Genomic DNA, 16592 nt, shown 5'->3' on the forward strand with positions numbered 1-16592 from the left:
TTTGGTGCATTTGTCGTCTCCGCCATCATTCTCCTGCTAAATTATCCAGAAATTACCAAGTGGCCGTGAAATGCTTCGAGCTCAGTGAATGGAATCTGTTTGGGTGAACTGACCCTTTAACCTCAAGCAACTTTTGACAAAGTTTAAAACACAGCGTGGTCCTCACTGAGATGAGAAGCACACACACACACACACACACACACACACACACACACACACACACACACTCACACACGCGGCGTGGAGGACGAGGCACATGATTGGAGCCCATTTTAAACCGCTGCCATCTTGACACTGATGGCCAATTCGCCAAAGCAGAATGTGAGCACGCTCAGAAGGACGGCTGGACACGCCGTTCGGTGGTGTGACGACGCGTCCACAGACAGAAACGTCTGCTCGGTCAGGACCTGGACGCGTTTCAGCTCCGGATCTGAAGTTTGAACGAGCCGCGGCATCAGATTGTGTAAATGTTTGGGCCCTGGCTGAACTCGGCCTCCTCCTCCTCCTCCTCCTCCTCCTCCTCCTCCTCCTCCTACACATCAGCATCTGCTCAAAGCTTGCTGACAAATCTCACTGCAGCCACCAATCACCAATCACACTTTAGTGATTTCAAAAAAAGGTCCTCTCCCTAGCAACGCTGCCTCGACCTCATCAGAATACCCAGATAGTGTTTTAAATCCGTCCTCGGCTACATTTCACAGCGCTGCTCTACAAATCCATTTAGCAGCATCTGCAGCCATTTCTGCTCATAATCTGCGTGCATGCTTTAAGCTGCAGAGGAAACTGTTACTTTAAATGAGTGGCACGCATGACGTGGTGTCCTTGATTTTCCTGCTTGCACATGTCCTCTCTGTGTGTTATTATGCAGGCATCTGCTGTCAAGACTTCTTAAACTCATCGCAGCGCTCCTCTCGCTCTCCCCTCCACGCCGCTCTCTCCACCCTGAGCCCACAAACACACACACATTTAACACGCAGACAAGTGCGTGCAGAGTCAAACACGGCGAGAAGGACGCGCAGTGTGTGGCGAGTGCACACGCACACACAGATATGTGATGATGGGAGGTGGGTGAAGCCCCTCAGGTGTTGGAGAGTCTGACTCAGGCCTACTGTCAGCCCCACAGCGCCGCTCGTCTCCTCACATGCACCAAATCCGACGGTTTACCGCTACTGTACCAACACACACAAATAACAACAAACCTCTGCACGCCGGCAGGTGCAGCAAAGAAATCACATTCTTCTCTTTCTCCCTGAGTGTTCATGCTCAGATGGATGTCACTCTCATGTCTGTATGAACAGCAAGCGGCTGGTTAGCTTAGCATAGAGACTGGACACAGGGGGAACAGCTAGCCTCGCTCTGCTCAGAAGTTGTTCTGCCGTTCAAACAGAACAAATGCAGGAAACTCAGGAGGGTTGATGAAAAAAAGGGCTTTGATAACAAAAAGCAGCTTCCAGAAACAGGCAGCAAGAAAAACAGCAGGAGCAGACGGAGGAGAACAGTGCTGAACCAACAACAGGCTGGAGGAGGCGCAACGAGAACAGAAGGAGAGCCGGCAAGAAGTGTGAGCGCCACCGACCTGAAAACACCTGGACGACACACACAGGAAGCCAATGAAACACAGGTGACAGAGAACACAGGTGGGACAAAACACACAGAGGCAGGAAATATGAGGAGAGTAACCTTCAAAAAATAAAACAGGAAACCCCAAAACCATAAAACTCAACAGTCAATATATTTCATGTTCTTCCTCATCAGCTTCATTGATTTCTGTAAATATCTCTTATTGTGAATCTGATGCAGCAACATGTTTCACAGACTGAAAGATGTGGAACGCTCCAAAAACACCTGTTTGAACATTCCACAGGTAAACAGGCTGATTAACAGGTGAGAGGATCATGATTGGGTATGAAAGGGGCGTCCTGGGAAGGCTCATTCGTGTTTGGAGGATGGAGGTTCACCACTTTGTGAAGGAGATGAACACACGAAGCTGCTGTCAGTGAACAGTTTGATTATTGATTATTGATTCTGGTTCTGGAGTCCAGACTGTTCTGGGATCAGCAGATGATCTGAGCTCTTCGTCGTTCCAGCTTCAGACCGAGCTGAGCCGCAGCACAGATGTTCGTTCGTTATCAGCAGCAGCTCTGAGCTGCGTCTCTGTAATTACAGGAGCTCATTTGTGAGCTGCAGTCGTTAAGGATGCTGGTTGTTAGTGGTTACCTGTTGTTATGGTTACCGTTTCCCTCTGTAACTGCCAACGAGACTTCAAGTACCACAGACTGGGCCTGAGCTCAGATCTGTCTCACACACACACACACACACACACACACACACACACACACACACACACACACACACACAGGTAACCCCAGTTAATTCAACCTCATCCCAAAGCAGAAATGTGACTCGTTAGCCAGTTTCAGGTCAAAACTTTGGTCCCAAACATCTCAGATTGTAAGAAAAAGATGGATGAACGAGCCACACGAGGCTGTGGAGCATCTTAGCTTAGCGTGCACATGACACTGTTGTTGTGGTGCAAACTGCAGGTGGAGGGCAGGAAGTCATTTTCTGCACAGGAAGCACTCAAACACACACTCAAAATGATGCAAGAAATTGACCGAAAAACGCCGGAAAACAACAACCAAATAAAACGATGATAAGTTTTCTTTGTCTGGAGCCTCAAACCAACGTCAGACTCATGAAAGCAGATTTTCTCTCAGAGTCACGAAATAAAACCCGATGAATCGCTTACATTAAATTATAATAGATTACTTTATTTTTGTTTTTCTGCCTTCTTCCTGCTGTGTGTCTGTGACAGTTTTGTTGTAGTTTGCATTGTGAGCTGTTGTTTATCTGCTGTTCATCTGTGGTGTGGTGATACTGACATCGTGTGAATTCTCATTTGTTTGTTGTTGTTTTTGTGGAACAGGAAGTGTGACCACACTTTCTGGAAGCTAATGAGGAACAGACAGCATGAAAAATGGACTCAGGACTTAAAGCTTGGCTTTGGTTGGCAGTCACAGAGAGCGTGATGTGTGTTTCTGTCCGTCAGAGTTACGCCATGCTGTGGTCATGAAGTGCATTATCGTGTACCAGTAAACACTGTGTCCACATTCAGGCTACAGAAGGGAGAAAAACAACTCTGCTGTGTGTTCAGGGCTAATAAGTGCTAATATTAGCTTGCTAACATGCTAAACTAAGACCATGTTAAACATTGTATTGTCTAAGCAACTCCATGTTAGTATTGTCACTGTGAGCATGTTAGCATGCTGATGTTAGCATTTAGCTAATCCTCCCTTCACAGAGCTGCTGATGATTTTCCTTCGTCTTTACTGAGTGCTTTGAGTTTCTCAACGATAACCGTCAGTGTGTTTGTTCGTTTCAGCTGCTAAGACTGTCAGACTGTACCAGTTGCTGCAGACTCGCTGAATACGAACACAGTTTGCAGGAGTTGGACTCCACGTCTCTGAATTCAGAGCTGTCCACATGACATGAACACACCAGAAATCGTCCACGCAGCCCTCTTGTACGATGCCAGATGAAGAACAAACATCCGTTTAAAAATGATTTGAAAAACACGTATGGATTCAAAAACAAACATAATGTGCGCACACACACACACACACACACACACACACACATACACAGACACACAACACGACAAATAACCTCCGAGCTAAACTACTCATTTCCTCTTTTCTCATGTCCCTGTTCACTGTTGACGTCTCCTCCTCCAGTGTCATGTTTTTCAAGCCGCCATCATCCGCGTGACAGTATTAAAAAGTTTATTGTAAAAACCTCCTAATGGCTGTATCCAGTGCGTGAAATCGCTGCGTTGCCAGTGGCCAGTCACACAGTGAGATGGATGCTGGATGAGTTATTATTCATGGCTGCAGTCTGAGGACAGTGCACTAATCCAGGGGCGGGGAGATGCACACAGTTCTTATCATGATGAGGCTGCAGCATTAGATAAGGAAAAGGATAAATATAGTGCTCGTGCTTTGTTGTCCTAATCCACCCACAGGGCTAAGAAACTAACCTTTTAAATAGGTCACCTTCTCTGCTTTTAGAAACGAACGCACTCAGGCTCTCTGTGTCCACTGGCTCAGAGTGTGTGTGTGTGTGTGTGTGTGTGTGTGTGTGTGTGTGTGTGTGTGTGTTGTCCTTTGTACGAGCCAGTCAGGGTTTGGATGCTCAGAGTGACTGTGCTTTGGATGGTGCTCACTTAGAGGCTCAGTTTAGCCAAATGCTAACGTGCTTCAGAAACAGAAACACGACCCTGAATCAGGCTCGTCCACACGTCAAAGCTGAGTAGTTGCACATTTTAGAAGATTTCCTCTTCTAGCTGTTGAAGATATTCCTAAAGGAAATGTTCATGGATTGTGTGAGAACTGCGTTAATTGTACAAACTATGACAATGATAAGTGAGGCCGAGCTGACATGATACCAGTTGGAGGAGGCAGACGAAGGTCGTCAGGCGCAACAGTTTTTGGTTTTATCCCACGTCATGAATCATGAATAAGGAAATTAGTTACAGAGACCAACAGCTCAGGGTGGTATCGAGTGAAACGTCACAATCTGTCTTTTGGTTTTCTGTTCTGGTTCTTTGTATTTTAGGTAATAAGTTGTAGATAAACAATACAAATACAAACTGTACCCAGAGAACAGAGAACGAGTGGAGTCAGAGGAGCAGCACTTTGTGTGTGTGGAGGTGGAGAAAGGCCTCGTCCATCCCCTTCAAAACCGGCAGGACGAGGAAGCATCCGGACAAACAGCAGAGTGCAGAGTGTGGCCCCGGGGCCCGAGCCTCCATCCACAGACGAGCACAGGGCTCGGACACAAAGGCGACAAAAAGAGGAGACGTGAAAGCCGAGGCTGCATGGAGCCCATCATGTGGAAGCAGGCCTTTGTGCTCAGGCTGTAAGGAAATGGATTTGTGTGCATTAAGCATGTTTGAAAACGACGCAGCGACCGGCCGTGTGCACACAGACAGGCCTGCTGTTATATAAGATTATATAAGACGAGAACATCATCAGAAAAACGGGAAATGAAATGAAACACTGGAACACAGACTCAAAATATACCATCCATCAAACTACTCAACGGTGTGTAAAGCAGCCAGAAGCACTTTAAGACATTAATATATCAGTAATTTAATGCAGTGAAATGAACCATTGTTCACTTTACATCTTAAATCAACAAAATTCAATCAGTTACATGCTGAAGGTCTTCTGAAGGTCTGCTGAAGGTCTGCTGAGAGTCTGCTGAAGGTCTGCTGTGGGTCTGCTGTGGGTCTGCTTAAGGTCTGCTGAGGGTCTGCTGTGGATCTGCTGAGGGTCTGCTGTGGGGTCTGCTGAAGGTCTGCTGAGGGTCTGCTGAGGGTCTGCTGTGGGGTCTGCTGAAGGTCTGCTGAGGGTCTGCTGAGGGTCTGCTGTGGGGTCTGCTGAAGGTCTGCTGAGGGTCTGCTGAAGGTCTGCTGAGGGTCTGCTGAGGGTCTGCTGTGGGTCTGCTTAAGGTCTGCTGAGGGTCTGCTGAGGGTCTGCTGTGGGGTCTGCTGAAGGTCTGCTGAGGGTCTGCTGAGGGTCTGCTGAGGGTCTGCTGTGGGGTCTGCTGAAGGTCTGCTGAAGGTCTGCTGAGGGTCTGCTGAAGGTCTGCTGAGGGTCTGCTGAAGGTCTGCTGAAGGTCTGCTGAGGGTCTGCTGTGGGTCTGCTTAAGGTCTGCTGAGGGTCTGCTGTGGGGTCTGCTGTGGGTCTGCTGAAGGTCTGCTGTGGGTCTGCTGAAGGTCTGCTGAGGGTCTGCTGAAGGTCTGCTGTGGGTCTGCTGAAGGTCTGCTGTGGGGTCTGCTGAGGGTCTGCTGAAGGTCTGCTGTGGGGTCTGCTGAGGGTCTGCTGAAGGTCTGCTGAAGGTCTGGTCCACATGTTGCTGGTCCCCATTGATGTATGTCATTGTGGGATTCATTGGCAGTCGACCTGTTCAGTCGTGTTGGAGCGAAAATGTGTTGTTAGCTTCTGTACAACAGTACTGTCATCATATAAAATCTGATGCATTGTACAGATTTAAGTACTCAACTTACAGTATATGAAGTAGCTACAAGAACAAAAAGCTGCTGCCGTGTTAGAATATAAAGATGAATAATATAACGCTCTCAAAGAGGCCATTGTTTGAGCTGAACTGAAGGATGAAGAGTCCTCCTCTTCTTCAGCCCAATAAACTCTCTAAAAGCCTCTTCGATCAGCTGAAAATCATCATCACAAAGCTGAAAACAGCCTGTTTTTCTGAGCTCGTCACACGTTTGCTCCAGCTGAAACATCTACAGCAGTGAAATGAGTGAACACATGAATGCAGCAGGAACATGAATGAACACATGAATGCAGCAGGAACATGAATGAACACATGAATGCAGCAGGAACATGAATGAACACATGAATGCAGCAGGAACATGAGTCCACAGACAGCAGAGAGAAACACACTGACAGGAACTTTGAATTTAAGCGCTTTACTTGTAGTGGAGTATTAGTACTTTACTGCAGTAAAAGAGCTGAATACTTCCTCCTCCAAAACTCATTTTGTCTTTTCTTATAATAAAATGACAAAAATGAAAACTCAGAAGTATTCATTCTACAGTGCAGCCAGCGCGCACTTTGTAGCCATAAAAACAGAAAATGAGGAGTGCGCGTCGAGAGAGAGAGAGAGAGAGAGAGAGGGAGAGAGAGGGAGGGAGAGAGAGGGAGGGCGAGCGAGGGGGGAGAGAGAGGGAGGGAGAGAGAGAGGATGACAGCTTGTCTCGTCTCCACAGACATTTTCAGAGCAGCTAAACGGTCTGAACAGCACTTTTGACGTCAGGAATAATCATTCCAGCCTACTCTCTCATCCGGGTCTTCTCGTCCTCCTCTTCTCTTGTGTTTTAATATTTACTTCATCCACAGCAGCTTACAGCCTTAAGAGCCACACACATGCATGCGTGTCCAGAGCGGCGGTTGTGATCCCTCTAGCTCCGTCTGCTGCGTATCACCGCTGAAGTTTTCTTCTCTGGAGCGGCGGAGAGGATGTTTGCGTTCCGGCTCAACAAGTCTCTCTTATTCTTCGCGCATTGACCGTGGATGGCTGCGGAATGGAGATAGCCTTGGTGAGCTTTGAGAACGGCGGCGCTAAAGGGAGCGGCGGCGGCGGCGGCGGCGGCAATGCCGAGGAGAGCTGCCGGAACGCGCTGGATGTCCCCACGTCGGGCTTCGTTCAAACCGGACTCGGAGAGGACTACGGAAAGGAGCTGAACACCCGGGGGAGTCCGCCTCAGCACCGTCATCATCAGCAGCAGAGCCCCTGGAAAATCAACGACATGAACAACACTTTCAGCTGCAGCGAGAACGCCATGGATGCGCTTTTACGCGCGGACCACAGTCCCCATCTGTTCGACGAGGACATGCTGGACATGGACATGGACACGGAGAGCAACGAGAGGGTGCTCATAAACATAGCCGGGCTCAGGTACGAGACCCAGCTGGGCACCCTGAACCAGTTCCCTGACACTTTACTGGGAGACCCTGCCAAGAGGATAAAATACTTCGACCCGCTCCGGAACGAGTACTTTTTCGACCGCAACAGACCGAGTTTTGACGGGATTTTGTATTTTTATCAGTCCGGAGGGAAGATCCGGAGGCCTGTCAATGTGTCAATTGATGTGTTCGCAGATGAGATCAGGTTTTATCAGCTGGGGGAGGAGGCCATGGAGAGGTTCCGTGAGGATGAGGGCTTCATCAAAGAGGAGGAAAAGCCGCTGCCTCAGAATGAGTTTCAGAAGCAAGTCTGGCTCATATTCGAGTATCCGGAGAGCTCCAGTCCCGCGCGGGGCATCGCCATCGTGTCTGTGATCGTCATCACTATATCCATCATCACCTTCTGCCTGGAGACGTTGCCAGAGTTCAGGGATGAGAGGGAGCTGCCAGTCACCAGCCGGCTGGACAACAGCACCGCACCCCGGCCGTCCCTCACCTTCACCGACCCCTTCTTCATCATAGAGACCACATGCGTCATTTGGTTCACTTTCGAGCTGTTTGTGCGCTTCTTCGCCTGCCCCAGCAAGTCCGAGTTCTCCAAGACCATCATGAACATCATCGACATCATGTCCATCATGCCTTACTTCATCACAGTGGGCACGGAGCTGGCGGAGCAGCAGGGCCAGGAGCACCAGAACGGGCAGCAGGCCATGTCGCTGGCCATCCTGAGGGTCATCCGCCTGGTCCGGGTCTTCAGGATCTTCAAGCTCTCCAGACACTCCAAGGGGCTGCAGATACTGGGGCAGACTCTGAAAGCCAGCATGCGGGAGCTCGGCCTCCTCATCTTCTTCCTCTTCATCGGAGTCATCCTCTTCTCTAGCGCCGTGTACTTTGCAGAGGCGGACGAGCCCGAGTCTCACTTCTCCAGCATCCCAGATGCCTTCTGGTGGGCCGTGGTCACCATGACAACCGTCGGCTACGGTGACATGAGGCCCGTGACGGTCGGCGGGAAGATCGTGGGCTCCCTGTGCGCCATCGCCGGCGTGCTGACCATCGCGCTGCCGGTGCCGGTCATCGTGTCAAACTTCAACTACTTCTACCACAGAGAGACGGACCAGGACCAGTCCTCCCTGAAGGACGAGCCCAACAGCGGCCGAGCGAGTCCCGAACTGAAGCGCAAAGGGAGCAAATCATCAGCCAAGTCACAGGACGTGGAGAACGATGGGACGGCCTCGGTGGAAAAGGCCAATATCAAAGCCAACAGCAGTATGGACTTCAAGAGATCCCTTTACGCTTTCTGTCTGGACACACGGGAGACAGACCTGTAGTCCCGCAGTCCTTCCTGACTTCCTCTAAAACTGTTCAAGTCATAGTCGTGTAGAATAAATCCCCGTGAATGGGCTCTTTGGTCTTTGCGCACAGGAGGAGGATCAACACACTGCTATCCTGAAAAGTTTAAAGAGCGCCGGGGTTGATTTATAAAAAGCACATTTTAATCCCCCTCATCTGCTGAGAACATCCGTCCGTGAAAAGTGAGTTCAGAACAAACCACAGTGCATGTGATGCAACACAGGCCCTTTAAAAAGTAGGAACACCTAAAGAACATTCTGTGGAACTCATGGAGAACATTGGTGAGGAAAATAGGGCTCGTCGCCTGCAGATAATCAAGGAGCAGCAGGACTTGGAGTAATTACTTGACTTCTGGAGAGGATTAACAGGAGCTACCAGACTCATGTACATAATGTAGGAAGCGGTCCTCACTCAGTAGTACAACAAACCAAGAAGCCAAATGTTATTTTTCGTACCTACCCAACGTGTAGTCGTTATGTTTACGCTGAAAACTGCAGCACGTGTACATACAGTATTTCCCATAGGCCTGCTATTTATGAATCGAATTCTGGTGTTATTGTAGATTTGGAGAATAAAATGAGTCTATTTTTGAGCTGCAGACGCCTGTTTTCCTCCACTCAGGGTCTGTCAAAGAAGCGAGATTCTTTCCTTTTTCTAAATGAGAGTGGATTGCCTCTCAGAGGACCTAAAGAGAAGATTTTTAGATGTTGAACAACAGCCTTGTCTATGATCATTTTAAACTAAAGAACATTTTTGAGTTTTTAAAGAAGGACATCATATGGAAGGATGTAAACTGAGAAGAGGACAGAGCAGAGACCATCTGGAGAGCTCCAGCACCACAGACACCAGGTCAGTGTCACAGATCAATACGTTTGATCGTTTTTCTACTTACTTTGGGTTTAAAGTGTCTTTTCATTTGATGGGATTCACAGTGATTGTCAGCTCTGTGCACGAGAGGCTGTTTGTCACTAATGTTACTCCGTGCTCTCCGAGTGGTGCTGAAGGGACAGCTCCTCCTGTATGGAGCGTCAGTAGAGACAAAATTCAGTCCTTGTGTTCGGGGCAACACCACCCATCAGAGTCAGCTTATGTAATGAGTCATTCAAACCCCCCACGGTGACCGTCCACACTGGGAGGTGGAGAGAACAGCCGACTGTCATGGGGGGTTGGCTGTCCCTCCTGGAAGACTTCCATAGTGTTGACCTCAGTGACAGAAACGTTGATGAAAGCACAGCTGGCCAATCACAGCGCCGAGCCGGTGTGGTGTCAGACACTAATCTGAGTGTTGGTATCTGAAGCTGTCCGACCATCTGATGAGGTGTCTGCAGTCTTAACTCTGTGTCATGAACACTGTGTACCACAGACGACTGACAGCGGCTCAACAAGGCCAGAACTTTTGCAAAAACAACCGTTTTTGAAGACTTTTAAAGAATTGTTGTCAACATGTTCAGATCTGGACATTTGACAGTGTAGACTTGAGGCTGTCAGTGCTCTCTGGTGGACAAACTGGAAATGGAGCTTCCCTGTATGGTGGCCCTGAGAGCTCAATGCACTGTGCAAAGTGAGAAAGGAGAAAGACAACAACAGGAAGTGTTTCCTGGGGACACTAAAAAGTGATGAACACAACTGGGACGCGCTTGTTGTCCCACTAAAAAACCAACACGATTCAGTAAGTTCATGAGTCAAAAACCAACAGCAGGCGTGTCCCAGCCGTGTGCATCACTTTTTAGTGTCCCCTGGAAACAGAGGACTGTCTGTGCATCATTTCATTAAGATGTCTTCTGAAATTGCTCTTCTTATATCTGTTATTTGTATTTTATGAGTTGCAGTGTGTTGACCTCTCAGGGCCACCGTATCTCTGACACCTAGAAATTACAAGTAATTTGCAACGGCAGAAGAACTGAGCAGGCTCTGATTTTATTAACATAACGAGAAAATGTGAATTAATATATGTGACGGGCTGCTAAATGTCGACAGTGAATGCATCAGCAAACGTTCGCTGTTTCAGCAGCAGCGTTGACAGACGTGGTGACGCCCAGCTCACAGCACTCGGCGGGTTTTGGTGGTTTCGTGTTTGACTTGAAGCACAGAGCGTGTCCTCGTTATTTTTATTTTTATTTTTATTTCTGCCTGAAGTCCTTCTGCTGCCCAAACTGACCACATGCAGGCCTCAGGATGCCTCCATCGCAGCTTAAGTCAAAGTGTGTTCAGAAAAACAATTAGTCGTATATAAATGTCCTTTCTGGGAGACAGCCGTCTGCTTTATTTTTGGAGGTCAGAGCGTCTTGATCATCGTCATCCGTCCCCTACAGAAGCCCCGTCTCTGCCCCCGTGGGAAGATTTCTGATTCATTGTGATTGTCTTAGAGCCCGCAGTCTGAGGTGACTGATGGATGAGTGGAAGTTTACCGTCCTCAGGCTGCACGTTCATCCTGGACATGGTGGGTTTGGCTGCTTTCAGGTCGTTCGTGTGAGCTCGACATGTTTCGGTGCGCGAGCACAAAGGCGTCTCTGTTTGAGGACGAGCTGGCTCAGTCGTGTGTGTAGAAAAGAGGAATTCTAATAGTTTTCCCTCCAATGAACAGACAGAACAACAACAATGTTTTGTTTGTGCCTTTGAATGAAAATGGAGAAAATGTTCCACTGATCATCTCCAGAAAAGAAAAGCTGTTTTCACTGTTTCTCAGGTTTTTTGACAGCAGCTCATTTCCTCCAGGAAGAGAAAATGTGTGAAGAGTGACGTAGAATAAACACAGAAACAGGCACCGAGAGTCAAAATGATGAAATATCAGATCAGAATGAGACACTTTGTCAAAATTAAACCCTGTGACGCGTTTTCGAGTGTTTACGTGATCTTCATCCAAACTTCCTCAGCTTCCTCCATGACCGACTCATCACACGTTCTCACACAGTCACAAACCTGCTTCAACCCACAGATTCCTCTGCATCACACATGTTGGCCTGAACATTTTAATCCCACGGAGAACCGTCATCCCTCACCTGTCAAAATATTCCGGCTCAGAACGCTGAGCCAGCACGGTCCACCTGCATCACACTGCCAGAAATGAACACAAGCTCTGCAAAGTTCAGTTATATTAGACTTTAAATGACGCGCGATATCAACACAATCACCAAACACAGATTCAAGTTTATGGCTCCTAAACTTTCAAGATTTTGACTGAAAATCAAGTCAAATTTATGAAGAAGGCAAAACTCAAAAGTATGAAATAGTCAAATAAGAAACAGTTTAAAAGTCTGAAGTCATTGACATTAAGTCCATCGATGAGACAGTGAGTGTTTCGGTTTTCAGCATTGAGCTTCTTCACTAAATCAAATTTCCAAAAACATCAACATTTATGAGGAAATATTTTCCTTTAAAAAACATGATTCAGCTTTAGTTGCTGTGTTTTAATAAAATTCTGGCTTAGTTTTCGTTGATTCCATCTAATGAATCCAGACTGAAGCTGCTGAAGGCTGCAGGATGCTGCTTCATTTGGAACATTTGGATCTTTTTCGGATCTGCAGTTTGCACTGTGGCATTCACACCGTCATGTTCTACTTTTCAGCCATCTCAAAGTGAGACATTGCATTTTTTTGTGCTAAATCATGTTGGCTTGGCTCCTGCCGACCTCATCGCCGTCAGCTGTCTGCTCCTGCCCTTCATCATCTCAGGAGCTCTTCTGCTGACATTCACGAACTGTCCAGGTCTGCTCGCCGCCCGAATCCGGTTACGTTACGTAACGTTCACTCTTTTTTCCACTCGCTACTGTATGTGGACTTCAAACCAAAGACAACTGTTGCTTTGTGCATGAAGACAGTAGTTCAGCTTCGTCTCCGATGAGCACAGAGCTGCAGGACAAAAATCTGTCCTGTGGGTCCACGTGGCCTCACCTACACTGACACACCGCCAGCAGTGCAGCATCTGGCTGCAGTCAACCAAACGCCAACGTACATGATAGCCCGCATCTTTTATTACTCTCATCTGATTTAACTGGGTAATTACAGCCTCCATCACTATCTCCTCCCGTTTGTGCTGCTGCTGAAGCATCCTGCACGGTCCCAGTTGTTTGTTCAGACCACACATTTGTTTGTTTCTCTGCTAAAAAAAAACTCGCAGTGAGGCGTGGGGGGGTTTAATATGTGCAAACACCAGTGGTAGATTTTCCAATTTCCTCTTTTTTGCATGTTATATTAGTCCCTGAATAGAATCTGCAAGTGTGGCAGATGTGAAAGTGTATGTATGTTAATAATAGCTGAAGGCGAAATGAGAGTCAACAAAGCCAACTGTTCACAACCGCCGTGACTGAAACAAAGCTAACGTGTGCTGGGACACCATTATCACTTCTCATAATATCACAGAGCTTTTAAAATTCACAAACCTCTCAGATCACAAGCTTATTAGGTCAGTATTTCTCTACATGTGTCTCTTTTCAAAACTGAATTTCATAAATCCTTAAGAACAAATACATTTCATCAAATCTGTCCTTAAATGCATTTTTAGGCTCTGATAATGAGAGTCTGCAGCTGTGCTAGCAGCTAGCATTGCTTTGAATTACATGCTAACATCAGCATGCTAACATTCTGACAGTGCTAACGTGCTGATGTATATGATGTATGATGGTATAATGTTTACGATGTTCACCTTCATTGTTTAGTGTGTTAGCATTTGCTAATGTTAGCATGCTTGTAGCACCATGTCCAGCTGAGGCTAATGGTTCTTAGTTTACTTTTGATCCGGGTCTGTTTTTCCTGATTTTTGCCTCTTTGATCTGATGAAGGGAAATCTTAATGCCACGGCACACAATCATATTTCATATTTACATAATTTATTCACATATTTTAATTATCCTGTATGGTCCTATTGTTTTTATCTGACCCTTCTCTTGTAAAGCGTCTTTGAGCATTGTTAAAAGCGCTCTACAAATAAAATGTATTATTATTATTATTATTATTATTATTACTTCAGACAATAGTGATCTTTCAATGTTCGTGTGATCTTCTGATAATCTGGTGTCCACATACTTTTAGCCATGTTGTGCAACAACCGTAATACCACAATCACATCCTCACCTACTGCCTGCTGTTTGGTTTTATCAGACTAAACTGCTCTACAACCCTCGTTATCTGCTGGATCCATCAATTAGCCGGCTATAACAGGACTATCACGAGCTCCGGGACGCCGTCCAATACTCGTAAATTCTGGCAGAGCCGCGGCTGCTGTGTAATCTGGTGAACTGGCGGCCGCTCTGCAGATCTCAATTAGGGGAAGCCGTCTGCTGCCGGCGTCCGACGGCTGCAGCTCAGCTGACTGCCAGAGAAAAGGCTCAGCGAGTCCACAGATCCATGAAAACCTCATTGGAGACACTGTGGTTTAGGATTCAGGTAGAGTTTAGGGTTTGGAGCTGATAGCTGCTGTTTCAGGAGAGTAGAAGTATGTCAGTTTAATGAGGGAAGTACTCCTGAAAGTACTGAGTGCAGTAAAGTGTCTCCTGTATCTGTTGTCCTCTTGTCTCTGGTCTCTTTAGATCATTGTGTCTCCTCATTCATGTCTCAGCAGGATGTTCCTGTTGGAGTTGGTTGAGGTGGAGCTCATTTTAACTCAAATGATTCTTTTCATTCTGGATCAATCTGCTGATCAGTTTCTCCATCGATCAATCAATCGATTGTCCAAAGCTCCACATGATTCCAAACACATTCAAATCATTGAGATCATTGAGAGGAACAGCAGCAAATCAAACATGTGAGAAGATCAAACATCAGTGATTCCACAGCAGAGATCAATGAAACCATCATCACAATAGGTGATCGATCATTGATCAATGGACTGATCAGTCAGCAGGACTTTAATTTATAACAAAACATCAGATTTAATAAACTCTGCATTTGTTTTATGGGTGAAAATCTAAAATACAGAATCTAGTAAAACGTTTCAGAGCTAGGATGTGTTTAGCTTAGCTTATCTTATCTTAGCTTAATTTAGCACAAACACCGTCAGCAGGGGAAGCCGCCTCGCTCCACCAAAAGAGGAGGAACGCCTCCTTCAGCAGCTTCAGTCTTATTTCCACGCATGTTTCCAGATTTGGATTCTGGAATGCAGCTGTGGGATCATTTGTGTGGACAATCAGCTCCAGTTAGCGTTGAACATTTTCACAGCACGATCTCAGTTTTAAAGTTAACGTCAGCTCAGAATCAGTCAAATCTAAATGATGCAGGAACATCAAAATGCATGTTTGTCGTCATGAGAAGATTGAACGCCTCGCCGACTGTCGTGGAGGTTTTTCTTTCAAATCTGATTTGCAAATGATTTTTCCGTCATTTGCCGTCCGTCCCTGAATGCCTCACGTCAGCATGGGTTCGAGGATTTGAGCCTGAACTTTAAGATGTGTCCTCAAAAACTTGGGGGAGATTAAGAAAGTTTGCAGGCTGACAGAAATAACCCGTCCCAGCTGTCAGGTTGATTGACATGTCATTCCACAGAGACGGTGAAAACGTATCCCGACTAATCCAAACGGCTCTGTAATCTGGGGCCAGCGTCGTCTCCTCATTCATATAAATAAACACGCATAAGAAGTGCAGTATTTACATGTGGTGCATTATCATATTTCTATTTTTATCCCCATAAATGCATTTAATCCGGGGGCGTCTAATGCTTTGCGTGACAGGGACCCAACACAAGAAGTATTACTGGCGAGTTGCTGCAGCACAACTAATTACACCACAGTTACCACACAACGCCATCAGCCGCGATTAGCGCCATGAAAAGGTGACTGTCAGAAGTGAATGTGTGACTGCGCAGGTCAGCGGCAGACGGATGATTGACACCTCCGACTTTAATACTGGCTGCAGCGGTCGAGTGTGATGGCCGAGACGAGGCCGTCGAGCGTTTTCGGCGTGATTTGTGAGGGCGAGGTGATTAGCCCGAGCCTCTCTGTGCAGCCCTCCTGAACCCAGCTCTGCTCTGCTCAGGCTGCCAAAGCGCTGGAAGCAGGAGAGACAATGCAATGAGGAAGTTATGTAACACACACACACACACACACACACACACGCTGTGGCAGTCCTCAGCTGCAGCCTCCACTGCTGCTCAGAAAAAGTGGGGAAGCAGCGAGGGAGCAAAGATGGGGCTGAGCTCGCTGTGGCTCACACAGCCGATGACAGCCGATGACTCCAGAGGAAACAGTGTTCTCCTTTTCCAGCAGATTCCTCACAATGTCTGAAGCTTTGGGAAAGACACCTGGCATTTCTTTTAAATGACAAACTCATGATGATGAGGCCGGTGCTTCTGCAGCTCCACAAACCTGCCTGCTGGTTAGGGAAAGATGGAGGTCATGGTTAAAACCAGTGCTGACTGTCGGCAGGAGACTGTCGACAAGACCTCCAGGATCAACGACTAAATAAGTAGTTTAACACTGATTTTGCCTCTCGGGCATCATGAAGGCTGCTGCACCCTCTCAGCGGAGGTGGTCGGGGCTGTAAGCAGCTTGTGAGGAAGCCTGAAGACACGACTCGGGGCTGAGAACGTCCACCGTCCCTCTGCATGATCATCAGTCAAAGACAAAGTAAAGACTGGAAGAAAACTTTATTCTATAATCTGTATTTTGAAAAATAACATCCTGTCAGCTGCTCTGCAGACTCGTCCCTGCCGTCAGGTGTCCTGAGCTGTGGCTGACTGGGTAAACTGGGAACTGTGGTGCCAGTGCTGACTGGTTTGGGCTGGTGTGGAGGGAATCTTTGAGGTGGACTCGCTGCCGTCGTC

The 16592-nt window shown here is 47.2% G+C and overlaps 1 protein-coding gene across 1 annotated transcript in view; it reads left to right on the forward strand.

Annotated features, from left to right (window-relative positions):
* Nucleotides 1–6813: 6813 nt before the first annotated feature.
* LOC143314931 (potassium voltage-gated channel subfamily A member 5) overlaps nt 6814–16592 on the forward strand; it is a 29586-nt gene continuing 19807 nt past the window's right edge. The window contains exon 1 of the mRNA XM_076722277.1: nt 6814–9689. Coding sequence (XP_076578392.1) covers nt 7109–8818 — 1710 coding nt within the window. The 5' untranslated portion in view covers nt 6814–7108 and the 3' untranslated portion in view covers nt 8819–9689. The remainder of the gene's footprint in view (nt 9690–16592) is intronic.

Source organism: Chaetodon auriga, chromosome 22, assembly GCF_051107435.1.
Source record: "Chaetodon auriga isolate fChaAug3 chromosome 22, fChaAug3.hap1, whole genome shotgun sequence".
Taxonomy (NCBI): Eukaryota; Metazoa; Chordata; class Actinopteri; order Chaetodontiformes; family Chaetodontidae; genus Chaetodon; species Chaetodon auriga.